This window comes from Erpetoichthys calabaricus, chromosome 2 (genome assembly GCF_900747795.2).
Source record: "Erpetoichthys calabaricus chromosome 2, fErpCal1.3, whole genome shotgun sequence".
Classification (NCBI taxonomy): domain Eukaryota; kingdom Metazoa; phylum Chordata; class Cladistia; order Polypteriformes; family Polypteridae; genus Erpetoichthys; species Erpetoichthys calabaricus.
The window spans coordinates 276,043,507-276,070,666 of record NC_041395.2 but is presented as its reverse complement, the minus strand read 5'-3'; the positions used below and the strand labels follow the sequence as shown (position 1 = coordinate 276,070,666).

The 27,160-nt window shown below is 36.8% G+C and overlaps 1 protein-coding gene across 10 annotated transcripts in view; it reads left to right on the top strand.

Annotated features, from left to right (window-relative positions):
* samd8 (sterile alpha motif domain containing 8) overlaps positions 1-27,160 on the top strand; it is a 197,642-nt gene that overhangs the window by 157,447 nt on the left and 13,035 nt on the right. For all 10 annotated transcript variants that reach the window (XM_028795562.2, XM_028795559.2, XM_028795565.2 and 7 more), the window contains 4 exons: positions 15,231-15,807; positions 16,011-16,106; positions 17,365-17,482; positions 23,410-23,560. In XM_028795562.2, coding sequence (XP_028651395.1) covers positions 15,231-15,807; positions 16,011-16,106; positions 17,365-17,482; positions 23,410-23,560 — 942 coding nt within the window. The remainder of the gene's footprint in view (positions 1-15,230; positions 15,808-16,010; positions 16,107-17,364; positions 17,483-23,409; positions 23,561-27,160) is intronic.

Genomic DNA, 27,160 nt, shown 5'->3' with positions numbered 1-27,160 from the left:
TGTTGGGGAGTGTGCAACATTTACTAAATTCTTTACAGTTTTAGCAATATTTGTGTGTAAAAGCGCCAAAAAGACCATAGGTAGGACAATTCAAACTAAATAGCAGAAGGTCTGTATTAGGAATAATAGTAGTAGTTTTGTTGCCTGTACTTAGTATGGTAAGGTATTAAAATACATCTTTTTTTAATACTGGAGAGATCAAATCCACTTACATGATGCACCCTGTGTTCCAGCTTCTGTGCTCCTAACATCTAAACCTTATGGGGAAAAATGTACTGTGCATGTCTCCTTTCTTGTCACATGACTCTAACTTATAATTCTCCCAAAAATACATATGGCCACATAACAAAAAACTGCAAAAAGCAAGGCATTTGCTCTAAGAATAAGAGCTGCTTTTGGCAAATTGTATGCTAAAGATGCATGTAATATGTTTGTTTTTGTTGACAAGAATGGATTGTGTGAAGGATTTATAGTTTGCAAAAAGCACCATAAATGCACAACAAGTGAATACTGTATAAATACAAAGAAGGAAATTAATAATACACCCTGTTGAATTATTCTTGCATACTGGAGACACTCTATGATATATCAGGTATCCCTGACTATTATTAAAAAAACAAAACAAAAAAAAAAGCCTTCGTGAACTGCTTTATTCAAAGAAAATTAATCTGGGTCTTCAATGTCAAAGTATGATATTCAGCACTTAGGATTGGGAAAGGGTGTCATGCCTTGATCAAAGGAGAGTACCTCAAAAAAATAGTTGATTCTCACCAGTCTAAAAGAGGTAACTAAATTTCTTTCAAAAGAGTTGCAAAATGTGAATTTCCCCTTGGGATTAATAAAGTATCTGTGTGTGTGTGTGTGTGTGTGTGTGTGTGTGTGTGTGTGTGTGTTTGTGTTTGGATTTGACTAGTCCACTATCAGGCAGATCATTTACAAAGGTCACCATCATTACCCTCCCCAGGAATAGTCGACTAACACAGATCAATCCAAGAGCAAGGCATGTAATATTCCAGGGAGTCACAGAGAATTTCTGGTTACATCTAAAGATTTAAAAGCTTTTCTTGCTTTGGCTAGTGTTGTTGTTCGTGAGCCAACCATCATCAGAACACTGAACAGCAATGGTGTGCATGGCAGGGTTACAAGTAGAAAGCCACTACTCCTATAAGAAAAACACTGCTGTCTGTCTAAAGTTTGACAAAGACCATATGGATGAGAAAGAAGGCTAGTATAAGAATATTTTGTGGACAGACAAAACCAGAATAGAATTTTTTTGGCTTGAATGAGAAGCGTTGTGTTTGGTGAAAAGCAAATGCTACATTCCAGCATAAAACCTTATCCTATCTCTGAAACATCGTGGTGGCAGTATTATGGTTTAACTCTGCTTTGTTGCCTCTTGAACAACATTTCTTACCATCATTAATAAAATTATGGTTTCTGAATTGTATCAGCAAATTCTTCAGGAAAAAGTCAGGTTATCTTTCTGTGAACTTACCGCGAGATACAAACCCTAAATGCCCAATCATTCTACCAAAGAATGGTCAAAGCAAAAGAAATTTAATATTTTGGAATGGCCAAGTAAAGTCCTGACTTTAATCCTATAGAAAAGTTGTGGTAGGACCTGAAGCAAGCAGTTCATGTTTGAAAGCCCACCAACATCCCTGATTTGGAACAGTTCTGCAAATAGAAATTGAGTACAGTTCTTCCAAGCCAAAGTGCAGGGCCAACCAAGTTACTGGATACATTATGTTGAAGTTATTGCTGCACAAGGGGGTCACACTAGCTAAAGAAAGCAAGTGTTCACATACTTTTTCACACACAAATATTTAACTCTGGGTCATTTTCCTCAATTAATAAATTGACAAGTATAATGTTTTTGTGTCATTTGTTTATTTGGGGTGTCTTTTATGTAGCTTTAAGACTTAAGTATGAAGTTTATGCAGAAGTAGAGACTGTTCAAAGGTCTCTATTTTTGATCTAAACTGTGGCATGTGTTATTATTTACATTCTTTCCTCATATTTGGATGCACTTTTTAAAATAAGGTTGATATCTTCATCTGCTGTTGTTCTTAAAAGATCACTCATTAATAACGTGATATTACATTCATATCCCCTGCAATTTTTTTTTCTGATACATTTTTTTTATAGTCTTTTCTGCTTAACCTGCTCAGATTAAAAAGGCATTAGTGGTGTGTTGTGTTTTTCCCATCAAGGGCTGACTTTACTTTTTTTATTTTTCAAAACATGTACATTCATGTTGACTTCAAACTAATTTATCCTGCTCTTAATATAAGCATAGGTTTTTCAAACTAAATCTATACATAGTTCATCAATGTTTAACTATCAAACTTCTCAATGAATTTTGGTAAAAGTGGTCTAGAAATTAAAAAGGTCCCATTCACTCAATCTAGGATCAAGGCTGAAAGCTACTGAAAATAATTTTCAGACATTTAAAATTATACTCTTACTGTTTTTATAGTGTGCCTTGTAGAGTTGCAGTCTTTGAATGGAGCTATATATAATACATATTGGTATTGGTCAGCTGCGGTGGGTTGGCACCCTGCCCAGGATTGGTTCCTGCCTTGTGCCCTGTGTTGGCTGGGATTGGCTCCAGCAGACCCCCGTGACCCTGTGTTCGGATTCAGCGGGTTGGAAAATGGATGGATGGATGGTATTAGTCAGAAATTAGTAATTATATTAAACATAGTGCAGCATATAAATGATGTATTATAAGAAATGCCAATTTTTTTATTAAAGAAAAAAGTGCTCTATAGAAACATAGTAGTAGGCGAGCGAAGCAAGCAGTGGGCAAAGCCCCCTAGTACTCTATACAGTGAATTTAATCCATTTTGGAATAAGACTGTAACATAACAAAATGTGGAAAAAGTGATGAGCTGTGAATACTTTCTGGATGCACTGTATATTTATATCATCATTTATATTTATATTGGCACAAGCTGGCAATAACAGAAGAAAGAAAACTCATGCGAAGCAGCCTGCTCGCTTGATCAGGTCTTGTTTTTCTGATGCAGTATTATTTTAAAGTTACACTGAATTAATATAATAATATTTTGGTCTGAATTTATATTGCATTATTTTTGTAATGCCATATAAATTTAGTCCTATAAATTATATTAATTCAGTGTAACCTTATTTCCAAAATGCATATTTAAAGGAAAATATTACTTTGAATGTAAGAGATTGTTCGGAAAGTTATCCAACTTAATAACTGTTATTGTCTTCCTCATTGCTAATACTGTGTCAGGATAATTGCTTAAGTGGTGAAATCAGTCATGAGTCATGAAATATTTCATTCTTCATGTGCAGAGTTCATGCTCAAGCCATCTGAACTTAATTTATGAGAAAATTTTGAACTCTGAGTTAGGGAAAATACAGTGTAATATCCTTCCAGGTAGCTCAAATTAGGCTCCACTCTGTCTTAAGTTGGCTAATTTAATGGCTCTTTCTGTTTACCTACAAAAGTATTTGTAAAACTTGTGTTTCTGATGGCTATTGTTCTTTTGATTGTGATAAATATAAACAATAAAGACATATACATATAATAAAGAGACATACTTAATTAGAAACTACAATGTAAATCTGTTTTACTACTGTTTTTTCCCTAGATCCTGATGGCACAGACACATTTACCTTCTCAGCACGTTTTAGGTCAGCACATTAAGATGTTCACTTCTTATTTTGTAGGCTTTTTGTACTTGTAACATTGTATATATTATGTTAGGTTAATTGATGGCTTTGGAATGACAGTCTAGAATGTGAATGGGCCCTGTGATGCCCTGGTACCTTGTCTGGGATGGGTTCCTGCCTTACACATGCTGCTTTTGGGATATCCATGCCACTAAAGCTGATTAAGCAAGTCTGAGAATGTTATTTTGTCTTTAATTATTATTTTATGCAGAAGTGACAATGAATAAATAGTTATCTAATGCAGAGTCTGAACATATGCAACAAAAACGAATCATTATGTACAGTTTTTGCGTAAATTAAATGTCTCATCATGTCAGGCAACTTGCTGGATTAATATAAATGTAATTATTGCCGGTACATATTGATTGTTGGGTGGAAAACCCTATTCTTTGAAAAATCTCTAAACAAAACAGTTTAATGAAAGTGAATATTATCAAAATCCATAGGTATCGATAACAATTCAAGCAAATATTTTCATTGTGAAAATAAAATCTTTAAAGAATTCGATAGTCTTAGAAGTATCCTACATACTGTATGTACTTGCACAAATACATGCCAACATATGAATTACTTGATGGATGGAGGATAGCTCCATCTAGTGGTGGAAATTGGTTTCTGCAGATTTTAGGATATTGCACATAAGAATTTGACAACTTTTTGTGTTAAATTATTTTTTACTAGCCATGTGCGCCGAACTACGTTGTGCGTGTTAAAGTTGTCTGTGAAGGGCTCCCTGTTTAAACGCGGCTGCCAGTCGTGAACTGGGCCCTTCGTCGCACAGCATTATGATTTTTTATAAGGGAAACAAAATTACAAAACAAAACCCTTGGACATTGATTCGATAGGAACGGCCTACTCGGAATCACTGTCCAAATAGTAATTATGTGGTGGTGTAGGAGCATTTCTGCTTCTCTCCGTTCACAGTCTGTCTCGTTTTCACGACGCTGTTGTTTCCTCTCACAATCTCTTCTCAGCCTTTCTCCAATCTCGCAGGTTGCTTCGTGGCAATCCAAAGTGTAAGGCAATATACATAGAGCAATGGTTATAAAAGGGGGACACATAGGTATCCAGGCTCTTTAAAGCATAAATAGGGATCACTTCACTGACATGTGAGCAAGCCACGGTACAAGTGTGAGACGCGCAGCACTCACCGGCTACAATGTAACAATAATAATTTCCGGAACGTGCTGTTACATTGTCATTCATTTTACCCACTGTCTTTCTTTCATTCATATGTTACGTAGGCACGTACCTTTTATCTTCGGCAATCTCATTCTCTAACCAGGCCTCAGGAGCTAACCAGCGTAACACTGTCCACCACCCCTTTCGTTATTCCAGCACATTGTTGACATCCGTAAGTAACAACAACGTACTAAACTGGAAGTTGGTCTATGCATGCGTGGAATTCACGGACAAACAAAGATCAAGATCCAAATGAAGATTATATATAAAGATTAGTTAATTTAAAGCACAATAATTTGTTTAGTTTGAATGTCTGTGTTTTGAGGTGTGACTGGAGTACTACAGTCTTCAGTAGTATAAGCCTGGAGGAGATTCTTAATGCAATGCATGTTTTAGCTGTCTCTCTACTGCCATCTAGTGCTTCTTCTTCTAATTCATTCATCCATCCATCCATTCTCCAACCCGCTGAATCCGAACACAGGGTCACGGGGGTCTGCTGGAGCCAATCCCAGCCAACACAGGGCACAAGGCAGGGAACCAATCCTGGGCAGGGTGCCAACCCACCACAGGACACACACAAACACACCCACACACCAAGCACACACTAGGGCCAATTTAGAATCACCAATCCACTTAACCTGCATGTCTTTGGACTGTGGGAGGAAACCGGAGCACCCGGAGAAAACCCACGCAGACACGGGGAGAACATGCAAACTCCATGCAGGGAGGACCCAGGAAGTGAACCCAGGTCTCCTAACTGCAAGGCAGCAGCGCTACCACTGTGCCACTGTGCCGCCCTTCTTCTAATTCATTCGCGGACAAACAAAGATCAAGATCCAAATGAAGATTATATATAGAGATGAAACTGAGCTAAAGTATTGAAATTTTTAGACATTCCTTTTCTTGTCTCCTCATATCATAAAACATACTTGCATCTAACTGAGAGCCAAACAGCAACAACAAATAGTTTGTGACACAAAAAATTGTTAAAAATAGTTTACTTGCATTGTTTAAGCTAGCAAATATAAGCTTAATGTAAGTCATCTGACTGGTAAAGTTTTATTTTTGGTTTTTATTATTATTTTTTTCCTACTCTAAACTAATCAAAGTTATTTATAAATTACCTGTCACATGTACTAACAGTTACATTCTGAGGGTTGAGTATTTTTCAAGTACTGAGTTTGACTCCGTACTTTTTTTTTTTTTTTCCCCCAATCCATTTGAAGGTCAGGGAGGTTAGAGCTACTTCTGCAGAATAGAGTGAGAGGCAGGAACCCTTCCTAGACCATGCCCTAGTACATCACCGAACACACTTACCATATGTACACAGAATCTCTCATATAATTGAAAAGAATGCCAGAGTATCTTGTGAAAAACCTACATGGACATGGGTGGGAAATCTTCACAAAAAGAACAAAAAACAGACATTGATCAGAAATAAATTTGAACTCATGTCTCTGGAGTTGTGAAAGGGCACCTTTTAAATGTGAATTATCATAGTTTAGAGTAGCACTGTGGTGCTTTTGAATGCACTATTACTTCACATAACCTGAAGCCTTGGTTTGAAACCCAGATTGATCTGTTTGTGAGAAATTTGCTCTTACACTCGGAGTCTACATGGGTTTTTTTTTCCTGTACAACAATGTTCAAGTTAGGTTACTGGTGACTGTCAAATGATACCCCATACTAGGGTTAGGTGATATGGACTTAAATTGATATGGTGATACATTTGACACAAAATGTGATTTTCAGCATCTCATTATGTACTCCAGGGGTGTGGAAATCAAATTTTTTTCTACTTGTCCACGGACAAGTAAACTTAGAAAATCCACTTGTCCACCAGTTAAATTCACTTGTCCATAAACAAATAACAAAAGTGAAAAATAGTTTATTTTTTCTGATCTCTTTTATTGATACCAAAACTGCCTTCCATTTTAAAATTGAAAAAAGTTCTTTCAGGGAGTAGTATTTTGCCACCTTGCTCTAGAACATTATATAAAAGATTCCCTTATCATTTTAACTCACTAATAAACAATGCCTTCATTATAGCTACACTAGTTCTGTTTCACATACTACAGTTACAGTGAAGATTTTTATAGATATTTCATAACCTTTGGAAACCGTTAGAATGTTTTCTTCTTTATTTTTAATAAACTGACAGCGCGAAACCAACTTGTTTTATATGAAATATTCGCTAATCAAAAACGATCTATTGACAGCTCATCAAAATTGATGTTGTCACGCAATAAATTTCTTAACTTCTTAATATATCACAACCAACACAAAATCGCAAATTTCAGGAAAGATTAACTGCCTAACAAGCTTTGTTATGTGGTGAAAACAATTGTATTGTAAATAAAATGACTGCATTTTTATGTAGAAACAATGAATTTTATCAATCTTCTTCTATAATACGCTACCGTGCCTGTTCATTTGTCTGTCCAGGATTTTAAATCACCTGTAGCTCGCAAACCATTTCACCTTTTGACTTGAAATTTGGTACACATACAGTATACTACGTGATGTCTACTATCTGCTTTCGGGGTGATGATTTGTATTACTCTTTATTTTTATTTTATTTTATTGTTGAATCAACTCTCGGCAGTGCGCAGCAGGGCGGCACATGCGTATGGGAGCCGTTCTCATTCCCCACCACTTTCGCTAATCATTCTTGAGGCAGATTGAAGACTTAAGTGCCAGTTTAAGTGAAAAATTAAAGAAAATGTACTAAGTAATTGCAACACAAAAACTAACTTAATCAGTTTTAACGTGAAAGATGCCAACGAAAGAAGAGAAGCAGCTGGCCGCTACGGTGGAGAAAAGAAGAGCTGCTCAGGAAGCAGCAAGCTCATCAACCTCTGAGCAAATGAATGGTAAACGTACAGAGAAAGAGGATGAAAACTAGGAATGCTCAAGTCAAGTGTATTCACTGCATTTTATCGTGCAGTACGCCGTTACTGGTAATATATAAAAGTTATTGATTATAATGAAAAATTATCAGATTACATCGTAATGTCGGCATGAAAAAAATGACCGCATCTCCAAGCATGTAAGTATTAGGGTAAAATACTTATGTAAGACCGTAAGGGTGCTTCCCCTTTGAAATATCATCCGTCATTTTGTAAACAGTATTGAAGACCAATTTGAGACATGAAGAACATGCCTAAGTAGACTGTTTCCGCACAAAGTATGTACCCAAATGTTTAAAATGTGAAAGTAGTGGTAAAATGTGCCCTGCACAGCACATAAAATATTTTTCTCCAGAAAATTGCACTTGTCCGCGGACAACTGAAACCAGAAAAACACGCTTGTCCGACGGTCAATTTACCTGTGTCGGGCGTTGGATTTCCGCACCCCTGTACTCAAACACCTTAAAGATCGAAAAGCAGTTCCATATAGGTGTGTGTGTGTGTGTGTGTATATATATATATATATATATATATATATATATATATATATACATACAATTCCCTCTACAAGTACTGGTACTCTGGTATAGATGACTAAAAATGACATAAAAAGCACTTTTTGGTGAAAAACCTTAATCTCACACTGAAAACTTAGAAAAATACAACCTTTAAGTAAAATAAATATGAGAAATAATTTATTTTTAACACCACCACAAATGCCATGATTATTGGCACCCATGAATTTAATTCAACCTCCATTTGCCAAAAAAATCATTGAGTCTTCTCATATAACATCTTACAAAGTTGGAGAGTATAGAGCAGGGTTTCTGAGACCATTCCTCTTTACAGACTCTCCAGATTATCCAGAGTCCAAGGCCCACTCTTGTGCACTTTTATTCTTTAGCCCAATGCACAGGTTTTCAATTGGGCTTAGGTCCATGAACTGAGAAAGCCATTGCAGAAGCTGGTTTTTATGTTCCTTTAATCATTTTTGTGTTGATTTGGGCATGTGTTTTGAATCACTGTCCTACTGGAAAATCCAGTGATAACCCAGTTTTCAGAGGTAGCTACATGAACTTTAAAATGCTCCTGGTATTTAATGAAGTCCATGAAGCTATGTACCCAAACAAGGTTTCCCAGGGCCTTTGGCATAAAAGCATCCCCACAACATCACAGAACGTCCACAGTACTTGAGATTAAGGAGCAGGTTCTCTTCAATATAGCTAACCTTCTTTTTGCACCAAACCCACCTTGTGTATTTGTTGCCAAAAAGCTCAATTTTCATTTCTTCTGACTATAGAACACGGTTTCAATTGGTGTTCCAGTAGCGTTTGGCAAACTCTGTGCACTTATGTGTGTGGTTAAATGATAGGAAATTATTTTTTCTGGCAAGCCTTCCAAATAATCTGTTGGCATGGAGGTGATATGTGATGGTAGTTTTGGAGACTTGGTTGCTCCAAATGATACTTTTTTTCTGTGTTTTTTCCAACAGTAATTATTGGGGATTTTTTTAACCTCTCTTACCATCCTGCTCACTGTGTGTGGGAGCAGAATAAACTTGGGTTCTCATCCAGGCAAGTTGGTAACAGTTTCAGTTGATTTGAACTTTTTATGGGCACTGTTAGGTGAGTAGCAATTTCTGTATAGCCATTCCCTGACTTATGAAGGTCAACACACATTTCTCTCATTTGACTTATGTATTCTGTTATCTTTCCCATGTTGATGAATTGATAAGGAAATCATATGTTACCTCATATTTACACCTCAGTGGAACAGCAAGTTAATTGATTACTGCTTGAAACATTCCTGCAAACTCTGATCAACTTAAAAAAGTCATATTTAAATGGGGAAAAATGCTTCAGTTACACTTTGTTCATAAGAATTTCTAGGAGTGGCATATGTGGTTTTGTTAAAAATATTTCTTAATGAGGGATTATTTTTTTCTCTGAATAAATTTTCTTTTGTGCAACTTTTTTTTTTCTTCAGCAGAAGTGCTAATAATCATGGTAGGGACTGTATATGTTTTCTATACAGGCACCAAACCTGGTGTATTTTTTCATAATAAGATTATAGAAAAAAAAACAAAGCTCTTGATTCAGTACTGCACTAATCACAAATCATGTGTGTGTGATATAGATATAAATATAGACATATACAGATTTATATAGATATAAATATAGACATACTAGGGGGTTTCGCCCCCTGCTCGCTTTGCTTGCCAACCCCTGTGTTTGGTTAATCGGATATATAATTAAAATTTTTTTTTTCTTTGGAATTGTTTCAATTTCATTATTTGCACTTTTACTTTAAAGCTTCATTAAAAACAATATTTTTTGGAGACACATTGTGACAATGCAATGTATAACTGCCTGTGAGTGAATATTGTTTCTGTTTCTGTAATAAATAATCTGAGTTTTTCTAATGTTTGTCCCTGTGATTTATTGATTGTCATAGCAAAAGCTATTCTCACGGTAAACTGTAAACATTTTAATACGAATGGCATATCACGATCTCTTTTGGTGTGTAACGTTATTCGCGGAATATATACATTTCTTTTTGCCTGTTAAAATTTGCATTGCTTCTCCGTGATCATCAATATACACCCGACCGAATTGTGTATTCTTTGAAATTTAACTTGTCGTTGCTTAAACTGTTCCGGGACCACAGATTCTCATAGCGTATGGTCCATTATTGTGTAAATCCACATTTTGTGCATTGAATGATGCAAAGGTGAAAACACTTTGTATTCTACTCTTCGCCTTTTGTTTCTGACATGGCTTTGTCCTGCTATTTTTTCAATTACACCTAGTTCTGATGATTAATCACCTCTTTGTTTGCGGTAATCTTTTCTTTGATACTGGTGCGACAGACATGATAAAGTGTCACAAAATTTTTACTTGAACAATCGCTGACTTCCTAACCCCAAACACAACTTTCTAGCACCCTCTCCAACGCCCCCCCTTACCGCATCAATCGATACCCCGCCATCAGTCTTACGTGCTGTACTCCGCCCTCCCTCAATCGGACCTAACAGTCACTTAAAACCAAAAATCCCTCAACCTGGCTGGGACGCCATAATACTTTCTAATTTTACTGCTTTCATATTCTGTACCTTTCTCTGCATGTGTATCGCGCCATTGTTTGTTTGAGCCTGTCGAACTCCACTGCTTTCATAATCTCTTATCTGCCTTTTTTTCTCTCTAACGCCTTTGGGTCTCTATTCTCCGTATTGTCCTTATACGCTTTATATGTGCTAAGAGCACATGATCTGTGTATACTACGTGCTTTTACACCATTGATTTTTTTTTGATGGGTGTGCTCTTATATAATATCTTTTGTAAGTAGGGTGCGTCTTGCAAGAATCACATGTTCCACGTCCCCGCGAGGTGACCCTGGGACAATCTCTTGGCAGAAAGTCTCATGTTTACGGTCCCCGCGAGACGCACCGTGGCAAGTCTCTGTCGTCTCCCGGGTCTTTTAAATGTCTTCCGAGAAGATCACGTATCGTAGCCTTGCTTGCTTTTGCTTTCCAGGTTTTTTTTTTAATAATAGAGAGATACAGATTTATATAGATATACTGAATATAGATGTATAGTCATATGAAAAAGTTTGGGAACCCCTCTCAGCCTGCATAATAATTTACTCTACTTTCAACAAAAAGGATAACAGTGGCATGTCTTTCATTTCCTAGGAACATCTGAGTACTGGGGTGTTTTCCGAACAAAGATTTTTAGTGAAGCAGTATTTAATTGTATGAAATTAAATCAAAAATGTGGGTACCCTTGTAATTTTGCTGATTTGAATGCATGTAACTGCTCAATACTGATTACTTGCAACACCAAATTGATTGGATTAGCTTGTTAAGCCTTGAACTTCATAGACAGGTGTGTCCAGTCATGAGAAAAGGTATTTAAGTTGGTCAATTGCAAGTTGTGCTTCCCTTTGACTCTCCTCTGAAGAGTGACCGCATGGGATCCTCAAAGCAACCCTCAAAAGATCTGAAAACAAAGATTGTTCAGTATCATGGTTTAGGGGAAGGCTACAAAAAGCTCTCTCAGACGTTTAAACTGTCAGTTTCAACTGTAAGGAATGTAATTGGGAAATGGAAGGCCACAGGCACAGTTGCTGTTAAAACCAGGTCTGGCAAGCCAAGAAAAATACAGGAGCGGCACATGTGCAGGATAGTGAGAATGGTTACAGACAACCCACAGATCACCTCCAAAGACCTACACCATCTGCAGCAAGATGTTCCAGTATCTGTACATCGTTCTACAATTCAGCACAATTTGCACAAAGAACATCTGTGTAGCAGGGTGATGAGAAAGAAGCCCTTTCTGCACTCACACCACAAACAGTCGCTTGTTGTATGCAAATGCTCATTTAGACAAGCCAGATTCATTTTGGAACAAAGTGCTTTGGACTCTTATTGAGTTATTTGGTTATAACAAAAAGCACTTTGTATGGTGGAAGAAGAACACTGCATTGCAAGAAAAACACCTGCTACCTACTATCAGTTTGGTGGAGGTTCTATAATGCTGTGGGGCCCTTGTTAAAGTCGAGGGTTGGATGAATTCAACTCAAGCATCAGTCACAAAGTTGAAGTTACGCAGGGGTTGGATATTCCAACAAGACAATGACCCAAAACACAGTTTGAAATCTACAAAGGCATTCATGCAGAGGGAGAAGTACAATGTTCTGGAATGGCCGTCATAGTCCCCTGACCTGAATATCATAGAAAAGCTATGGGATGATTTGAAGCAGGCTGTCCATGCTCGGCAGCCATCAAATTTAACTGAACTGGAGAGATTTTGTATGGAAGAATGGTCAAAAATTCCTCCATCCAGAATTAAGAGGAGTTCCCAAACTTTTTCGTATGACTGTATATTATAAATATGTTATGTGATTTTAATTGGTATGCATTTGCATGTACATGATTTTTCTGTGTCATTCTGAATGTCGTATTCATTTTATTAGACATATACAGATATTTATTTATTTATACAGTGTATGTGTGCATATATATATATGTGTATATGTATATACAGTCCTGATCAAAAGTTTAAGACCACTTGAAAAATGGCAAAAAATCATATTTTGCATGGTTGGATCTTAACAAGGTTCCAAGTAGAGCTTCAACATGCAACAAGAAGAAATGGGAGTGAGACAAAACAGTTTTTGAGCATTCAATTAATTGAAAATAACGATTAAATTGAAACAGGCTGTTTTACAGCTGATCAAAATTTTAGGACCACATGCCTTTAAAAGGCCAAATCTGTGCAAAGATGTGGATTCATTGTCATTTTCTGTCAGGTAGTCACACGTTCTGATGGCAAAGGCAAAAAAAACTCTCCCTTTTTTGAACGTGGTCGGGTTGTTGAACTGCATAAGCAGGGTCTCTCACAGCGCGCCATCGCTGCTGAGGTGGGACGCAGTAAGACAGTCATTTGGAATTTCTTAAATGATCCTGAGGGTTATGGAACAAAAAAGTCAAGTGGAAGACCCAAAAAAATTTCACCAGCACTGAGCCGGAGGATCCAATTGGCTGTCCGTCAAGACATTGGACGATCCTCGACCCAAATTAAGGCCGTTACTGGTGCTGACTGCAGCCCCATAACCATCAGACGGCATCTGAGACTGAAGGACTTCAAAAACAAAAAAACGTCTTCAAAGACCTCGTCTCCTTGAACGCCACAGAACTGCTCGTTTGGACTTTGCAAGAGAGCACCAAACATGGGACATTCAAAGGTGGAAGAAAGTTTTATTCTCTGATGAGAAAAAATTTAACCTTGATGGTCCTGATGGTTTCCAACGTTACTGGCATGACAAGCAGATCCCACCTGAGATGTTTTCTACGCGCCACAGTGGAGGGGGCGCCATAATGGTCTGGGGTGCTTTTTTCCTTCAGTGGAACAATGGAGCTTCAGGAAGTGCAGGGGCGTCAAACGGCCGCTGGCTATGTCCAGATGTTGCAGAGAGCATTCCTCATGACTGAGGGCCCTCGTCTGTGTGGTAACGACTGGGTTTTTCAACAGGACAACGCTACAGTACACAATGCCCGCAGGACAAGGGACTTCTTCCAGGAGAATAACATCACTCTTTTGGCCCATCCTGCTTTTTCAAGTGGTCTTAAACTTTTGATCAGGACTGTATAAATGATGCCCATATGCTTAGGTCTGAAATGTGTCGTTTTGAACTTTCTGCGAGTGGTTCTTACCACTTGGAGAAATGTTCCCACTCACCTCATGGAAACGCTTGCATCAAGCATGCCGCAACGAATTTTTGAAGTGATCAACAATAACGGTGGAGCTACTCAGTACTGAGTTCATGTTTGGAAGTTTGATTTCTGTTTTGGGGGGGTTTACGGGTTTTTTTGGAGGTGTGGTCTTAAACTTTTGATCAGCTGTAAAACAGCCTGTTTCAGTTTAATCGTTGTTTTCATTAAATTGCATGCTCAACAAATGTTTTGTCTCACTCCCATTTCTTCTTGTTGCATGTTGAAGCTCTACTTGGAACCTTGTTAAGATCCAACCATGCAAAATATGATTTTTTGCCATTTTTCAAGTGGTCTTAAACTTTTGATCAGGACTTGTATGTACAGATAGATATAGATATTATAAATGCTTTATCACCTAAATATTATAAATACGTGATTTTCTATGTCATTCTGAATAACGTATTCGTTTTATTAAATTCATCAGCATAATAAGTACTGCATTTGCTGCAAGGCAACTCATATTTTGCAGGTAGTGTTCTTAACACCTTCTTCAATCCTCCTTAACTACAGTATAGATAGGCACTTTACTGGGCTGGCCCCAGGGAAAAGTCTGAGAAAAGTGGTGGTATTTAGTAGAAACTGAGCCATTGCAACTACCCAATGAAACTTTACTTCAACTTTAAATCCCAATATCCAATGAAGTAACATCTGGTTATTACAACTTGGATTACATTATAATTATACAGTATATTATAATATAAATTATTACATTATCCTTTTACTAAGTTCTTATCAAAAATTACTTTGGTTATTTACTTGACATACTTCAAATTACAGTAATCTTAACAAACATTAACAGACTCAAAGTTCATCAGGACAAATTTATTTAGAAATGTTAATGCAAACTTAACATGCTGTATGTAGATTATCCACAGCTATTGTAATTAGGAAGCTTAATTCACTTGCTAAACAAAAAATACAAGCTTAAAATGAAAATAAAACGACCACTTTACTACTTTCTGATTAGCTTAGTTTGATGATTAATTGAAGTAGGAGTGAATGTTGCCGCCTTTGCTAATTAAGTCTTGATACTACATAAATTCAATATGTTGTATTCTAAATAAAAATGTTTGTTATGGACAAAATCTTCCTGCTTTGTTTTTCATTTACACTAACATATAATTGTGTTTTTTTTTTTTCTTCTCTCGTTTTCACAGGTAAAGTAATGACAATGAGTCAGCTGAGTATACGCCGCTGGACAACCAAAAATGTAGCCAAGTGGCTTAAAGATGAGGGTTTCCGTGACTATGTTGAACTACTGTGTGAAAAGCACAGGCTTGATGGTATTTCCTTATTGACTTTGACAGAGTATGACCTCCGTTCTCCTCCACTTGAACTGAAAGTTCTAGGGGATATCAAAAGGCTGATGGTTTCAATTCGCAAACTTCAAAAGCAGAACACTGATATTTTAGAAGAACTTGGTTGTGAAAGTTGGACTGTTGGATCTTATGGACATAGCTTGTCTTCCCAGTCAGCAAATGATTGGCTTTGTAATGGTGATCCTTCCCGGGACTATGATAGTACTATTACCAGTCTAAGTAGTGAGCAGTATCACCAATATTCAAATGGGAAAAATAAACAACGAAGGCTTGATCCCGAGTACTGGAAGACTGTTCTAAGCTGTATTTATGTAATATTTGTGTTTGGATTTACATCCTTTGTCATGGTTATCGTACACGAGCGAGTGCCTGATATGCAGACGTACCCACCTTTACCAGACATATTTTTGGACAGGTATGTGAACATTGATTACACTAGTGTTTTGGAGTACCCCAATTTTTAACAATACCAGCTAAAATTAGAAAATGTATGCATTTGTGAATTAATTTTTGAATGACTAATGATTTTTACAAATTATTTAAATGGGCTTGGGGGCGTGAAATGAAAGTAAATGTGTCATGTACTGTTTACCACAGTTTCTTGTGTTTCTTTTACAGTGTACCTAGAATACCATGGGCCTTTGCAATGGCCGAAGCTTGTGGTATTATTCTATGCACAATATGGTTGTTAGTATTGCTTCTTCATAAACACAGGTAAAACCATATATATCATAATAATCTATAAAGACTGCTAAATTAAAAAAAATGTTGACATTGTGGTTATTGCTACTAATCTATTTTCTTCATAGTATTCATATAATCAGATAATTTTTTAAATTGTTCTGGAGAGTAGACTGATCCTCTGTTTAAAAGGACGCATTTTCATTTCAATGCAGTGGGCTCTGTTTAGCTGAGATATTTAAAGCCATGCCTCTGCTGATACTTTTGGCTAGCATTTTGCACCGGCATAAGTTAAAATTCTTACTATGTTATGAGAGTCATACTTCTATACAGTATTGCTGTAAGCAATGTCCTGGCTAGTGCAACTAGTATAGAATTAACTGTGGACAGCAAGAAGACTGCAACAAGAAAATAAAATGATTTTAAAGGGGACAGAGTTCAAGCCATTGCTAAGAAACTGTAGTTTCTACATAACGTTAAATACAGACAGGAATGGTGAAATTGGGAAGAATATAGTTTACTTGTCAACACAACAACCCCTCACATAAAAACCACACACCCGTGTAGTAGCTACAGATCAAACAGTTCAATATGCTAAAATGATATGGCCATAATACTAATCTTAATGACCGAAAGTTTGTTGAATGACTAAAAGACTGATGAACGTCAAAAAAAACCTTGCAATATGACAGTTCGGCAGGAGAAAAGACAGGAAAATCATACCTGAGCTAGGTTGGTACAGGCGTATCTCAACAGAATCATATTTTCTATTTAAAGGAAAAGACGCCTTCTACCATATATTTAATTTTTTGCTGTGGAAGACAAGTAAGCTACAAGTCATACATTCAAACTATTTAGCAAAATCTTCTAGAGGAAGTGTATGTTTGAATTTTTATAGCTGTACAAGGCCAAAACATTAGGTCCATTTTAAATATAGTAGAGAAATATGAATAAGTCACTTTCATTTTTTAATTACTGCTTTAATTTTAGATGATCAGTATGCTGTACCAAACAGTTTCAATGTTACTCTATTAAATTGTTTTCTTATTTAATGTTGCACTCAATTTATGTGTGATTTTTAAACTATTGGCAAAAAAATTTTAATTTGTTCAGCATTCTTAATTTGTATTATTGACTTGTATATTAAACAAGGCTTTGTAATTTATTAATACATGAAGTGAATTTGCATAAATCTGAACAGTTTCTTTTTGGATTGTTATACTGTATGTTCTTATTTTAGCTGCTATAATGTCCAGTTTGTATTTTCTTTTATTTGTTTCTTTTCTCACAGGTCTATTCTGTTACGTAGAATGAGTAGTCTGATGGGCACTGTGTTTATGTTGCGTTGTATTACAATGTTTGTAACATCTTTATCTGTCCCTGGTCAACACTTGCAGTGTTCTGGAAAGGTGTGTAAATTTTCAAAATTATTTATTATTTGCATGTTTATTTGAAGTGTGTATAGATATGGTCAACACTATATAATAGATATTTTTCATAGTGGCATTTTACATTACTCAGGTAGCATTTATTTTATGTTGCTAAGAGTCATGTAAAGAATTATTACCCCTCTTAAAATGAATGTGTAAGTAAAAATGAATGTGTAAAATAATCAAGATGCATAATGATGCAAATATTTGGAGAAACTATTTACCTTCACTTTAATAAAAATTATTTAGATTTTAAAAGTAATAGTATTTTTTTTTTCTTAAATACATGAAAATTGGCATCTGTACAGAATATTTACAGTAAATTCAAAAAAGTGGTGTTTTGTTATGAAATTGTTTTTTTAGTTGTTCTCAATCTCTTAAGAACTTTATTGCTGCCTTTCCTGTTTTCCTAGGGTATATACAGTAAGGGGACCTTGTTTGTAAAATCTACTTGTCATCCACAACTGTGGGGGAAAAAAAAGTGATGTCAGTTGATCAGAAAATTGTACAGAAATACATAACCATTGGAAAATACAATTATGTACAGTCAGGACAATAATCATAAAGTTTCAGAAGTTTGGAACAGTTGCAGATTTGTTAAGAAGAGGACACATTGTGCATATTGCTACCAAGCAAAGTAATGAAGAATATAAAGATCACATTTTGGTGGAATCTTGTGGTTAATCAACTTTCAAAAATAAGCATTCAATGTCACATCCATGTCAACAAGTTTTTTGTATGGTTTGCATGAAAAAAGTCGTTAGTGTACACCACTCACATATTGCAGCAGCTCAACTTTCCTAAGAATCAGTGGAGGGGAATAGTGTGTTGTGATCATATTTTGGGTGACAAAAAGGAAAGTATACAAGTAAAAGCATGTGATTAAAACTGTAAAAATGTGATGGATCATTGATGCTTTGGAGCTGCTTTGCCAGTAGTACTCCAATGACTCATGTTAAGATTGATAACATTATGAATTCCTGAAGTACCAGTGTATTTAGGCCCAGAAACCGGTTGCCTCTGCCATGAGGTTGTGAAAAGGCCTTAGATAGTTACTCCAGACATGCATCAAAATTAACACAAAAACAGCTGTTGGAACAGGAAATCAATGTTTTGCAGTGGTCATCTCAGTCTGCGGACTTGAGTCCTATTGGAAACCTTTGGTTTGAACTGGAGAGGGCCGTTCATAAATGCAAACCTAAGACTATCGAAGTTCTGCATGGGGAAATGAACATGTGCTCCAACTAGGTCTGGGCATTTTTTTTTCTCAATTTAAATCATTAATTCAAACTACTGGTATAAAGCAGTGTTTAAACATGAAAATTGCAGTTTTTTTTTTTTTTTTAAACAGTTGAGCAAAAACTTTAGTTTTGATCAGCTGGGTCAGGTGTGTACAGTTCAAAACATATTAATGCAAAGAATGTGGATGGACTATGCCTCTTCTTACAAATGAGCTAGCTCCAAATTCAGTTGTCTTGAATTGTTTGGATATGAAAGATCAGATGTCAGACCAACTAATGTAAAAGCAAAGTTAAAAAGTAGCAGCACATTCAGTTTACTTTAACACTTAATACAGAAACAGCAGAATGGAAACCAGTGTGAGGAAAGCTTTGGACGAAGTTAAAGCCTTTCCCAAATCATAGTTTTTGGTGTATTCTTAGCACTGCTTCATCATGGACTTCACAAGTCGCACTCGTTATATATGTCATTAGACGAGATGTGGAAATCGGGGTACACTACCTGCGATTCAGAGTTTTTCCTTTTTTCCTGAATGCTACTATGGTTGCATTTAGGCAGTACGATGCCAACAGGTGGGCACACCAATCAAAATGGTTCTGTTTAAGTGGGAGGTGTTTGATTACTCTTACAGAGTGGCGATTTTTGTAGGTAGTTTATCTGGTTGTTATGGATCGGCATGTGAGGGGCAACTTTTTGCTGTGATACCTAATTGACAGCTGTCTGAGAGAAGACACTGTGATAAATAAAAAAGCACACACACTCTTAGGACAATGGGGCCAGATAAATATCAGTCTGCAGTTGCTAACTATTAAATTATTTTAATAGATAATCCACAAAAGGGATTTCTCTACACCAGAGAGAGATACTCTATGAGAAAAGCAGGTGCCTCACGTTGCACAAGGGAACTGACCTGCAAATTATTTAACGACAGTCATATGAAAAAGTTTGGGAACCTTCTCAGCATGCATAATAATTTACTCTACTTTCAACAAAAAAGATAACAGTGGTATGTGGGGTGTTTTCCGAACAAAGATTTTTAGTGAAGAAGTATTTAGTTGTATGAAATAAAATCAAATGTGAAAAACTGGCTGTGCAAAATTTGGGTATCCTTGTTATTTTGTTGATTTGAATGCATGTAAATGCTCAAAACTGATTACTTGCAACACCAAATCGGTTGGATTAGCTCGTTAAGCCTTGAACTTCATAGACAGGTGTGTCCAATCATGAGAAAAAGTATTTAAGGTGGTCAGTTGCAAGTTGTGCTTCCCTTTGACTCTCCTCTGAAGAACGACAGCATGGGATCCTCAAAAGCAGCTCTCAAAAGATCTGAAAACAAAGATTGTTCAGTATCATGGTTTAGGGGGAAGGCTACAAAAAGCTTTCTCAGAGGTTTAAACTGTGAGTTTCAACTGTAAGGAATGTAATCAGGAAATGAAGGCCACAGACAGTTGCTGTTAAACCCAGCAGATCTGGCAGGCCAAGAAAAATACAGGAGCGGCAACATGCGCAGGATTGTGAGAAATCGTTAGACAACCCACAGATCACTTCCAAAGTACCTGCAGGGAACATCTTGTTGCAGTTGGTGTATCTGTACATTGTTCTGCAATTCGGTGCAGTTTGCACAAAAGACATCTGTATGGCAGGGTGATGAGAAAGAAGACTTCTCTGCACTCTCACAACAAACAGACCACTTGTTGGTACACAAATGCTCATTTAGACAAGCCAGATTCATTTTGGAACAAAGTGCTTTGTGACTGATGAGACAAAAATTGAGTTATTTGGTCATAACAAAAAGCGCTTTGCATGCAGAAGAAGAACACCGCATTCCAAGAAAAACACCTGCTACCTACTGTCAGATTTGGTGTAGGTTCCATCATGCTGGGTGGCTAGTTCAGGGGACTGGGTGCCATTGGTTAAAGTCGAGGGTCAGATGAATTCAAGCCCAAAATCAACAAATTCTTCAGGATCATAGCTCAAGCTTCAGTCACAAAGTTGAAGTTAGGCAGAGGTTGGATATCCAACAAGACAATGACCCAAAACACAGTTCGAAATCTACAAAGGCATTCATGCAGAGGGAGAAGTACAATTTTCTGGAATGTCTGTCACAGTCGCCTGCCTTGAATATCATCGAAAGTCTATGGGATGATTTGAAGCAGGCTGTCCATGCTTGGGCAGCCATCAAATTTAACTGAACTGGAGAGATTTGTATGGAAGAATGTCAAAAATTACCTCCATCCAGAATCCAGACACTCATCAAAGGCTTATAGGAGCCGTCTAGAGGCTGTTATGTTTGCAAAAGGAGGCTCAACTAAGTATTGATTGTAATATCTCTGTTGGGGGTGCCCAAATTTATGCTCCTGTCTAATTTGTTATGATGCATATTGCATATATTCTGTTAATCCAATAAACTTAATATCACTGCAGAAATACTACTGTCTCCATAAGGCATTGACATATATTAAAAGGAAGTTGCTACTCTTGAAAGCTCAGCCAATGATAAACAAAAATCCAAAGGAATTAAGAGGGGTTCCCAAACTTTTTTCATAAGACTGTAAATAATCAATTGGACACCTCCATGAGACAGATATAACGCCTTTGCATTTGAGAACCAAAACTGGCCTAGGACAGCTTATACTTGATTCTCATTTATATATAAAAAAAAGATAGCCAAATAATAATTTAAAATGTTGTTCTTCCATAACCATATATGCAAAGTATATTCTATTTTCCCTCGCAGCAACCTTTTTGCATTCACTGTTTGATGAGTCTGATTTATCGTTGTTTTCTTGTAGTTAAAGGCATTTATGAAACCGCATATAAAAGCTACCTTAGCAAATACAATTCAAAATGAGCTCACTAATTCCATAAGTGAAAAGGTAATTGAGCATATATTGAGTAACATCAAGCAGTCCAAATGCTACTCCATTGTTTTGGATTGCAGAGCTGATGTTAGCCAAGAGGAGCAAGTTCTCTTTAATAACGTTCTTTGTGCCATGTGGAGACAACTCCTAAATTTAGTAGTAGCAGATGCAGCCACAGGGATCAAGAAGATTCCATTGCCTTCTTTGGACATCTGCAAAAAGTTTTATAGCCTTTTTCAACTGCACATCAATGGTGGACTATATTGATGAAACATGTAATATTAGCATACATGTTTGAATTGTGTAAGATAGGGCCTCCCAGCAAAACCTTGCGTAGGGGCCCCAAAATGGGGTAAGCAAAACGGAAAAAATTGTAAGAAAACTGCAGAGTTTAAAGAAAGGGTCCCTTTAAGTGATGTGAAGGCCCCTATGAGGGCCACAGGGAAGAAGAACGAGAACTACAAATGTAAAAACAGATTTAAAAAATCACAGAGAGTCTGCACAATAACAACGTTCTTATTGTATGTTTTTATTATTATCTAGGAAGGATACATTTGTATTTTCATTTTGTGCGTCATTTTTTTCTCTTTCTTTCCAAAGAATCGTTGAAAGTGATTCTTATGATGAAATATTCAAATAAATTGTAAAATGTCAGTATGTTTTAAAAACATCAAGGTTTTATTTTTTTTGCACTATTTCCCAGCCCTAGTGTCAACCTTGTCGCACCTTACAGGAAGTGGCTCAGTGTTGTACTCCCCAGGGAAGGCTTCAACAAATATTAAATTGAATGGGTGGTAATAATTTTGAAACCTATACATGGAAGAAAAAAATTGCACTGCACTGTTTTAAACTTTGAAAAAGATTGTGTCGTAATAAAAGTATGTGGCTTTTTCATATATTTGAACACAAAATGTGGGCTTCATTTTATGCGGGTGTTGATTTTATACATTAGATTTTTGTGCTCATTTTCCCAAAGATTTACCTATAATTCTTGAATTGACTCCTTACTTTTTAGTTTCTTAAGGAACTGGGCAAGATACCCTATGATACACTGTAAGATTTTATTTTTTTCCAATGTGACATTTTATCAATTAACAATACATTTTGGTATTTTTTTGTGCTTGTTTTGAATCTTTTGGTCCATATTGGTGCATGCATAACAAACTGTTTCTGAAGTCTCTTAAGATAGCATATTGAATTCTAGGAGTATTTTATTTATATGACATTACTCCGGGTACAGTGTAGCACAGTGGATTGCAATGGTTGTGTCCCTAGCTGCAGAGTGTAATTACTTGGCCAGTCTGTCAATGTTTGTAGGTTTTTTTTTTTTTTTTTTTTAGCTGAGAACTCCTGATTTCACATAGATCCCAAAGGCATACCATGCATTTTAGACTTATTAATGACCTGAAATGTCTTTTTGCATGCAGTTGTGTGTGTGTGTGTGTTTGTGTGTATATATATATATATATATATATTTATATATATATATATATATATATATATATAGATATATAATATGGATAGTGTAACTGGAGTTTTTCCACTGGCTTTGTTTTCCTCCCTTTTGTCTGTTACTGTTTAGATAAGCTATGACACCCTCTGATCTTGCAATGGAATAAATGGATTCTGCAGATAGATGAATATAAAGTTGTTGTAAAGATTAAAATATACTGACCAGATAATGTTTAGAACTCATTGTGCCCTTTCAAAAATACTGTCATTTAGATGATACAGTTGTCAGAGTATCATATTGCAATATTTATGTTATAATATTCACATTGACTCATTACATCTGTTTTATTTCAGCTCTATGGTGACATGTGGGCAAAACTGCATCGGGCTGTTGCAATTTGGAGTGGATTTGGCATGACCCTAACTGGAGTTCATACGTGTGGTGATTACATGTTTAGTGGCCACACTGTTGTACTTACCATGCTAAATTTCTTTGTTACTGAATGTAAGTTACTCATTAATTGGTGGTTTAATGATAATTGCAGTTTTTAAGGACAACACAGTAATATGTTATTTTAATTTGTGTGCAATATACCATATTCTTGGCAAGCTCAAATGCTTCCAAAACTTGCAGTATTAACAGCAATGGTTTTAATTGCTCATATCTATCTATCTATCTATCTATCTATCTATCTATCTATCTATCTATCTATTATTGTTATGATTGTTAAAGTTATTATTAGAAGTGCATTTAAACTATTATAAAATCATTTCTAGTTGCTTAGTTCAGAAAAAAATATCTTGGAAGTTTCAAGAATGAAGAGGGTCAGGGATTGAAATAATTATTTTTTTGAAATGTCGTCTGGTTGTTTTGAATGCACAAATAAATAAGGACTTGAACCTATTGTGTGAATTAGTTTTTGATTACAAATGTCAGAATCTTAGAAGAGGTGCAGTTGGTTAAATTGTAGTATTGTGTCTAAACTGCTGAAGAAGAACATTACTTTTATGTACATGTATTGAGTTGTCCCCAAATTTTTGTGGGTTTTAGAAGGCATTTACTGGTTTATGTTAAAAAAAAAAAAAAAAAAAAAGTTTTAATTTAAATGTTAAAACTCCCATCTTTTATGGATTTCAAGGCTCATACTCTTAAGTCTTATACATGTGTGTGTAAATGGGGAGAGAGGTCACATGGAATGGTGAGGATGTAGGGAGTAGAGTTGGCGAAGGTGGATGAGTTTAAATACTTGGGATCCAACAGTACAGAGTAATGGGGATTGGTGGAACAGAGGTGAAAAAGAGAGTGCAGGCAGGGTGGAATGGGTGGAGAGAGAGTGTCAGGAGTAATTTTGTGACTGACGGGTTTCAGCAAGAGTGAAAGGGAAGGTCTACAGCAGGCATGTCCAAACTCACTACCATTGGTGGCCTCTTCGACTGCCATATGTGCATCAGTGGGCCACACTGTAACAAATACTATTATACTATTATACAATGTTATTGTAGCTTTCTTTCCAATACTGAAAACTTTTAAAAAATGTAACGCTTAAAGTTTAAAGAAAAGCAATTTATTTCCATACAGATCTCCATACAACAGCGTACAATTAGAGTCTTAGCCTCTTGGCTAGGTCCTTATATAGGAGTCTTACAGTCTGAGATCTATTTCTTTTGTCCCGACACTTGCCATCTCTTGTTAGTAACCAGTTCGTCAATATCAGGCTTGAAATCTTGTGCAGCTGCAACTTTTATGAGGGGATGAAAGGTGCTCGACGGTAAGTCTTGAGCAATGTGGGGGTTTTTGGTAGCTTTCATTAAACGAAAACATTGCTCACAAAGGTAAGGGGCTTCCAAACATAAACAGTACTCTCGATGCCAACCTTACGGATCTGCACATATCAGGGTGGCAGGTAAGCATACAAGCCTGGCCACACCAACGTCGTTGTATTTTGCCTTCAGAATAGAATCTGACTGCAGTTCAATCAATTCCATTTGGATATTCTCAGGCGCATTCTCAACGTTATAAGAGTATGGTGACATAAACAGCGCCAAGTCCTGTTCGTGGTGAACTGAAATCACGAAAACGCTCACTGAATTCATTGCTCAGTAATTCAAGTTGGAAAACAAATCCTCCAAAAATCAAATTTTACTTTACTAAGTTTACTTCAAAGTTTATATTGTAAAATAAGCCAATATGCAAAAAGCCCCCTGACCTACACTAATTTTACAAAGTCAAAATTACAAAAATGTGTTAATAAACAACTCACCAACTTCTCGCGTCCACTTCAGATCTTCAGCTGTAGTCTGCACTAACTGTTCGTTACAATACTAGCACAAAATTACATAAAACTAGAGCAAAAAAACATGAAAAATATGCGAGCTATTATTACTACTTGTGATGGTCAGTTCTGCCGCAGTGGCCAGTCTCAGCAGCTCAGCCAGTAGTGTAGCCTGCCAGGCTGTTGCAGCCTAGCACTTCCGTTGTGATGTCGTAGCACATTAACTTTGGTTAAGGCCTGAGGGGGGGGGGGGGGGGGGGTGGGCTAGTGTCATGCCTAGGGTATCAAGGAGCTGATGCCGCAGCTGCAACTATACTAGCAGATGACGTTTCCGGTACCGTAATGCCATGGGAGGAAAACTCGCTTTTGTCAGAAGGTGGAAGTAAGAAAAGTAAATAAGTAACGCCAAAGATGCAGAATGATTCAATCACAAACGATAGTAATCATTTTGTACAAGTTTAGTGCTAACTAGGATCTGTCATGCGGGCCGCACAGATTTCTGTTGCGGGCCGCATGCGGCCCATGGGCCGCGGTGTTTGACATGCCTGGTCTACAAGATGGTAGTGAGCCCAGCTATATTATATGGGTTGGAGACGGTGGCACTGACCAGAAAGCAGGAGACCGAGCAGGAGGTAGCAGAGTTAAAGATGCTAAGATTTGCTTTGGGTGTGACAAGGATGGATAGGATTAGAAATGAGGGCATTAGAGGGTCAGCTCAAGTTGGACAGTTGGGAGACAAAGTCAGAGAGGCGAGATTGCGTTGGTTTGGATATGTCCAGAGGAGAGATGCTGAATATATTGGGAGAAGGATGCTAAGAATAGAGCTGCCAGGCAAGAGAAAAAGTGGAAGGCCTAAGCGAAGGTTTATGGATGTGGTGAGAGAGGACATGCAGTTGATGGGTGTAACAGAGCAAGATGCAGAGGACAGAAAGATATGGAAGAAGATGATCCGCTGTGGCAACCCCTAGCGGGAGCAGCTGAAAGAAGAAGAAGACTCCTAAGTCTAATAAAGAAAAAACACTCAAAAAAAACTGGTTTCCAAAAGCAATGCAGTACAGTTTATTTTAAAAAAAGCATATATATGAAAAGCATAGAGCTAGAAAAAGCACAGTGCTGTGAAAAAGAATTTGTACCCTCTTTAATATCCCCAATTTTAGTATATTTTACACAATGAATTCCCTGAGTGCTTCAGACAAAATGCATTGTTAGGAAAAGAGAACCTAAATGAATACAAAATAGAGGTTTTTTTTAATCTTTTTTTTTATTCAAGAATAAAAGTTATTGACCAACTCTATCACCTCTGTGAAAAAGTAATTAGATAATCTGAATACTTGGCTGTAGCACCTTTAGCACCAGTAATCAGAATTAAACACTTCCTACTGATATCAGTCTTTCACATTGCCATTGATGAATTTTAGCCCACTCATTTTACACAACAGCTTTAATTCAGGCAAACTGGTATGTTTGTGAGTGAGAACTGTTGGTTTTCAGGTCCTCCCACAGCATATCTGTAGGTTTCCAGTCAGGATTGTGACAAAACACTCTAAAAACTTTAGTTTTGTTTGTTCTAGGCCCTTCGTTTTTTGACTTGCGTTTGTGTTTTGGGTCATTATCCTGCTGCATAATCTGTTTATGCTTCAGCGTTATGTCACATACAGATGACTGGGCAGTCTCCTTAAAAATCGTTCAGGTAAAATAAGAATTCATGGGTCTTTCAGTAATAGCAAGTTTGTCCAAGTCCTAAGGCAGTAACGACTAGAAACGAGATTTGTAACCCTATCCTGACTGGTAATTTTCAACAGTCCTTTTCCTCTTCTCTTCTGGAATTTCCT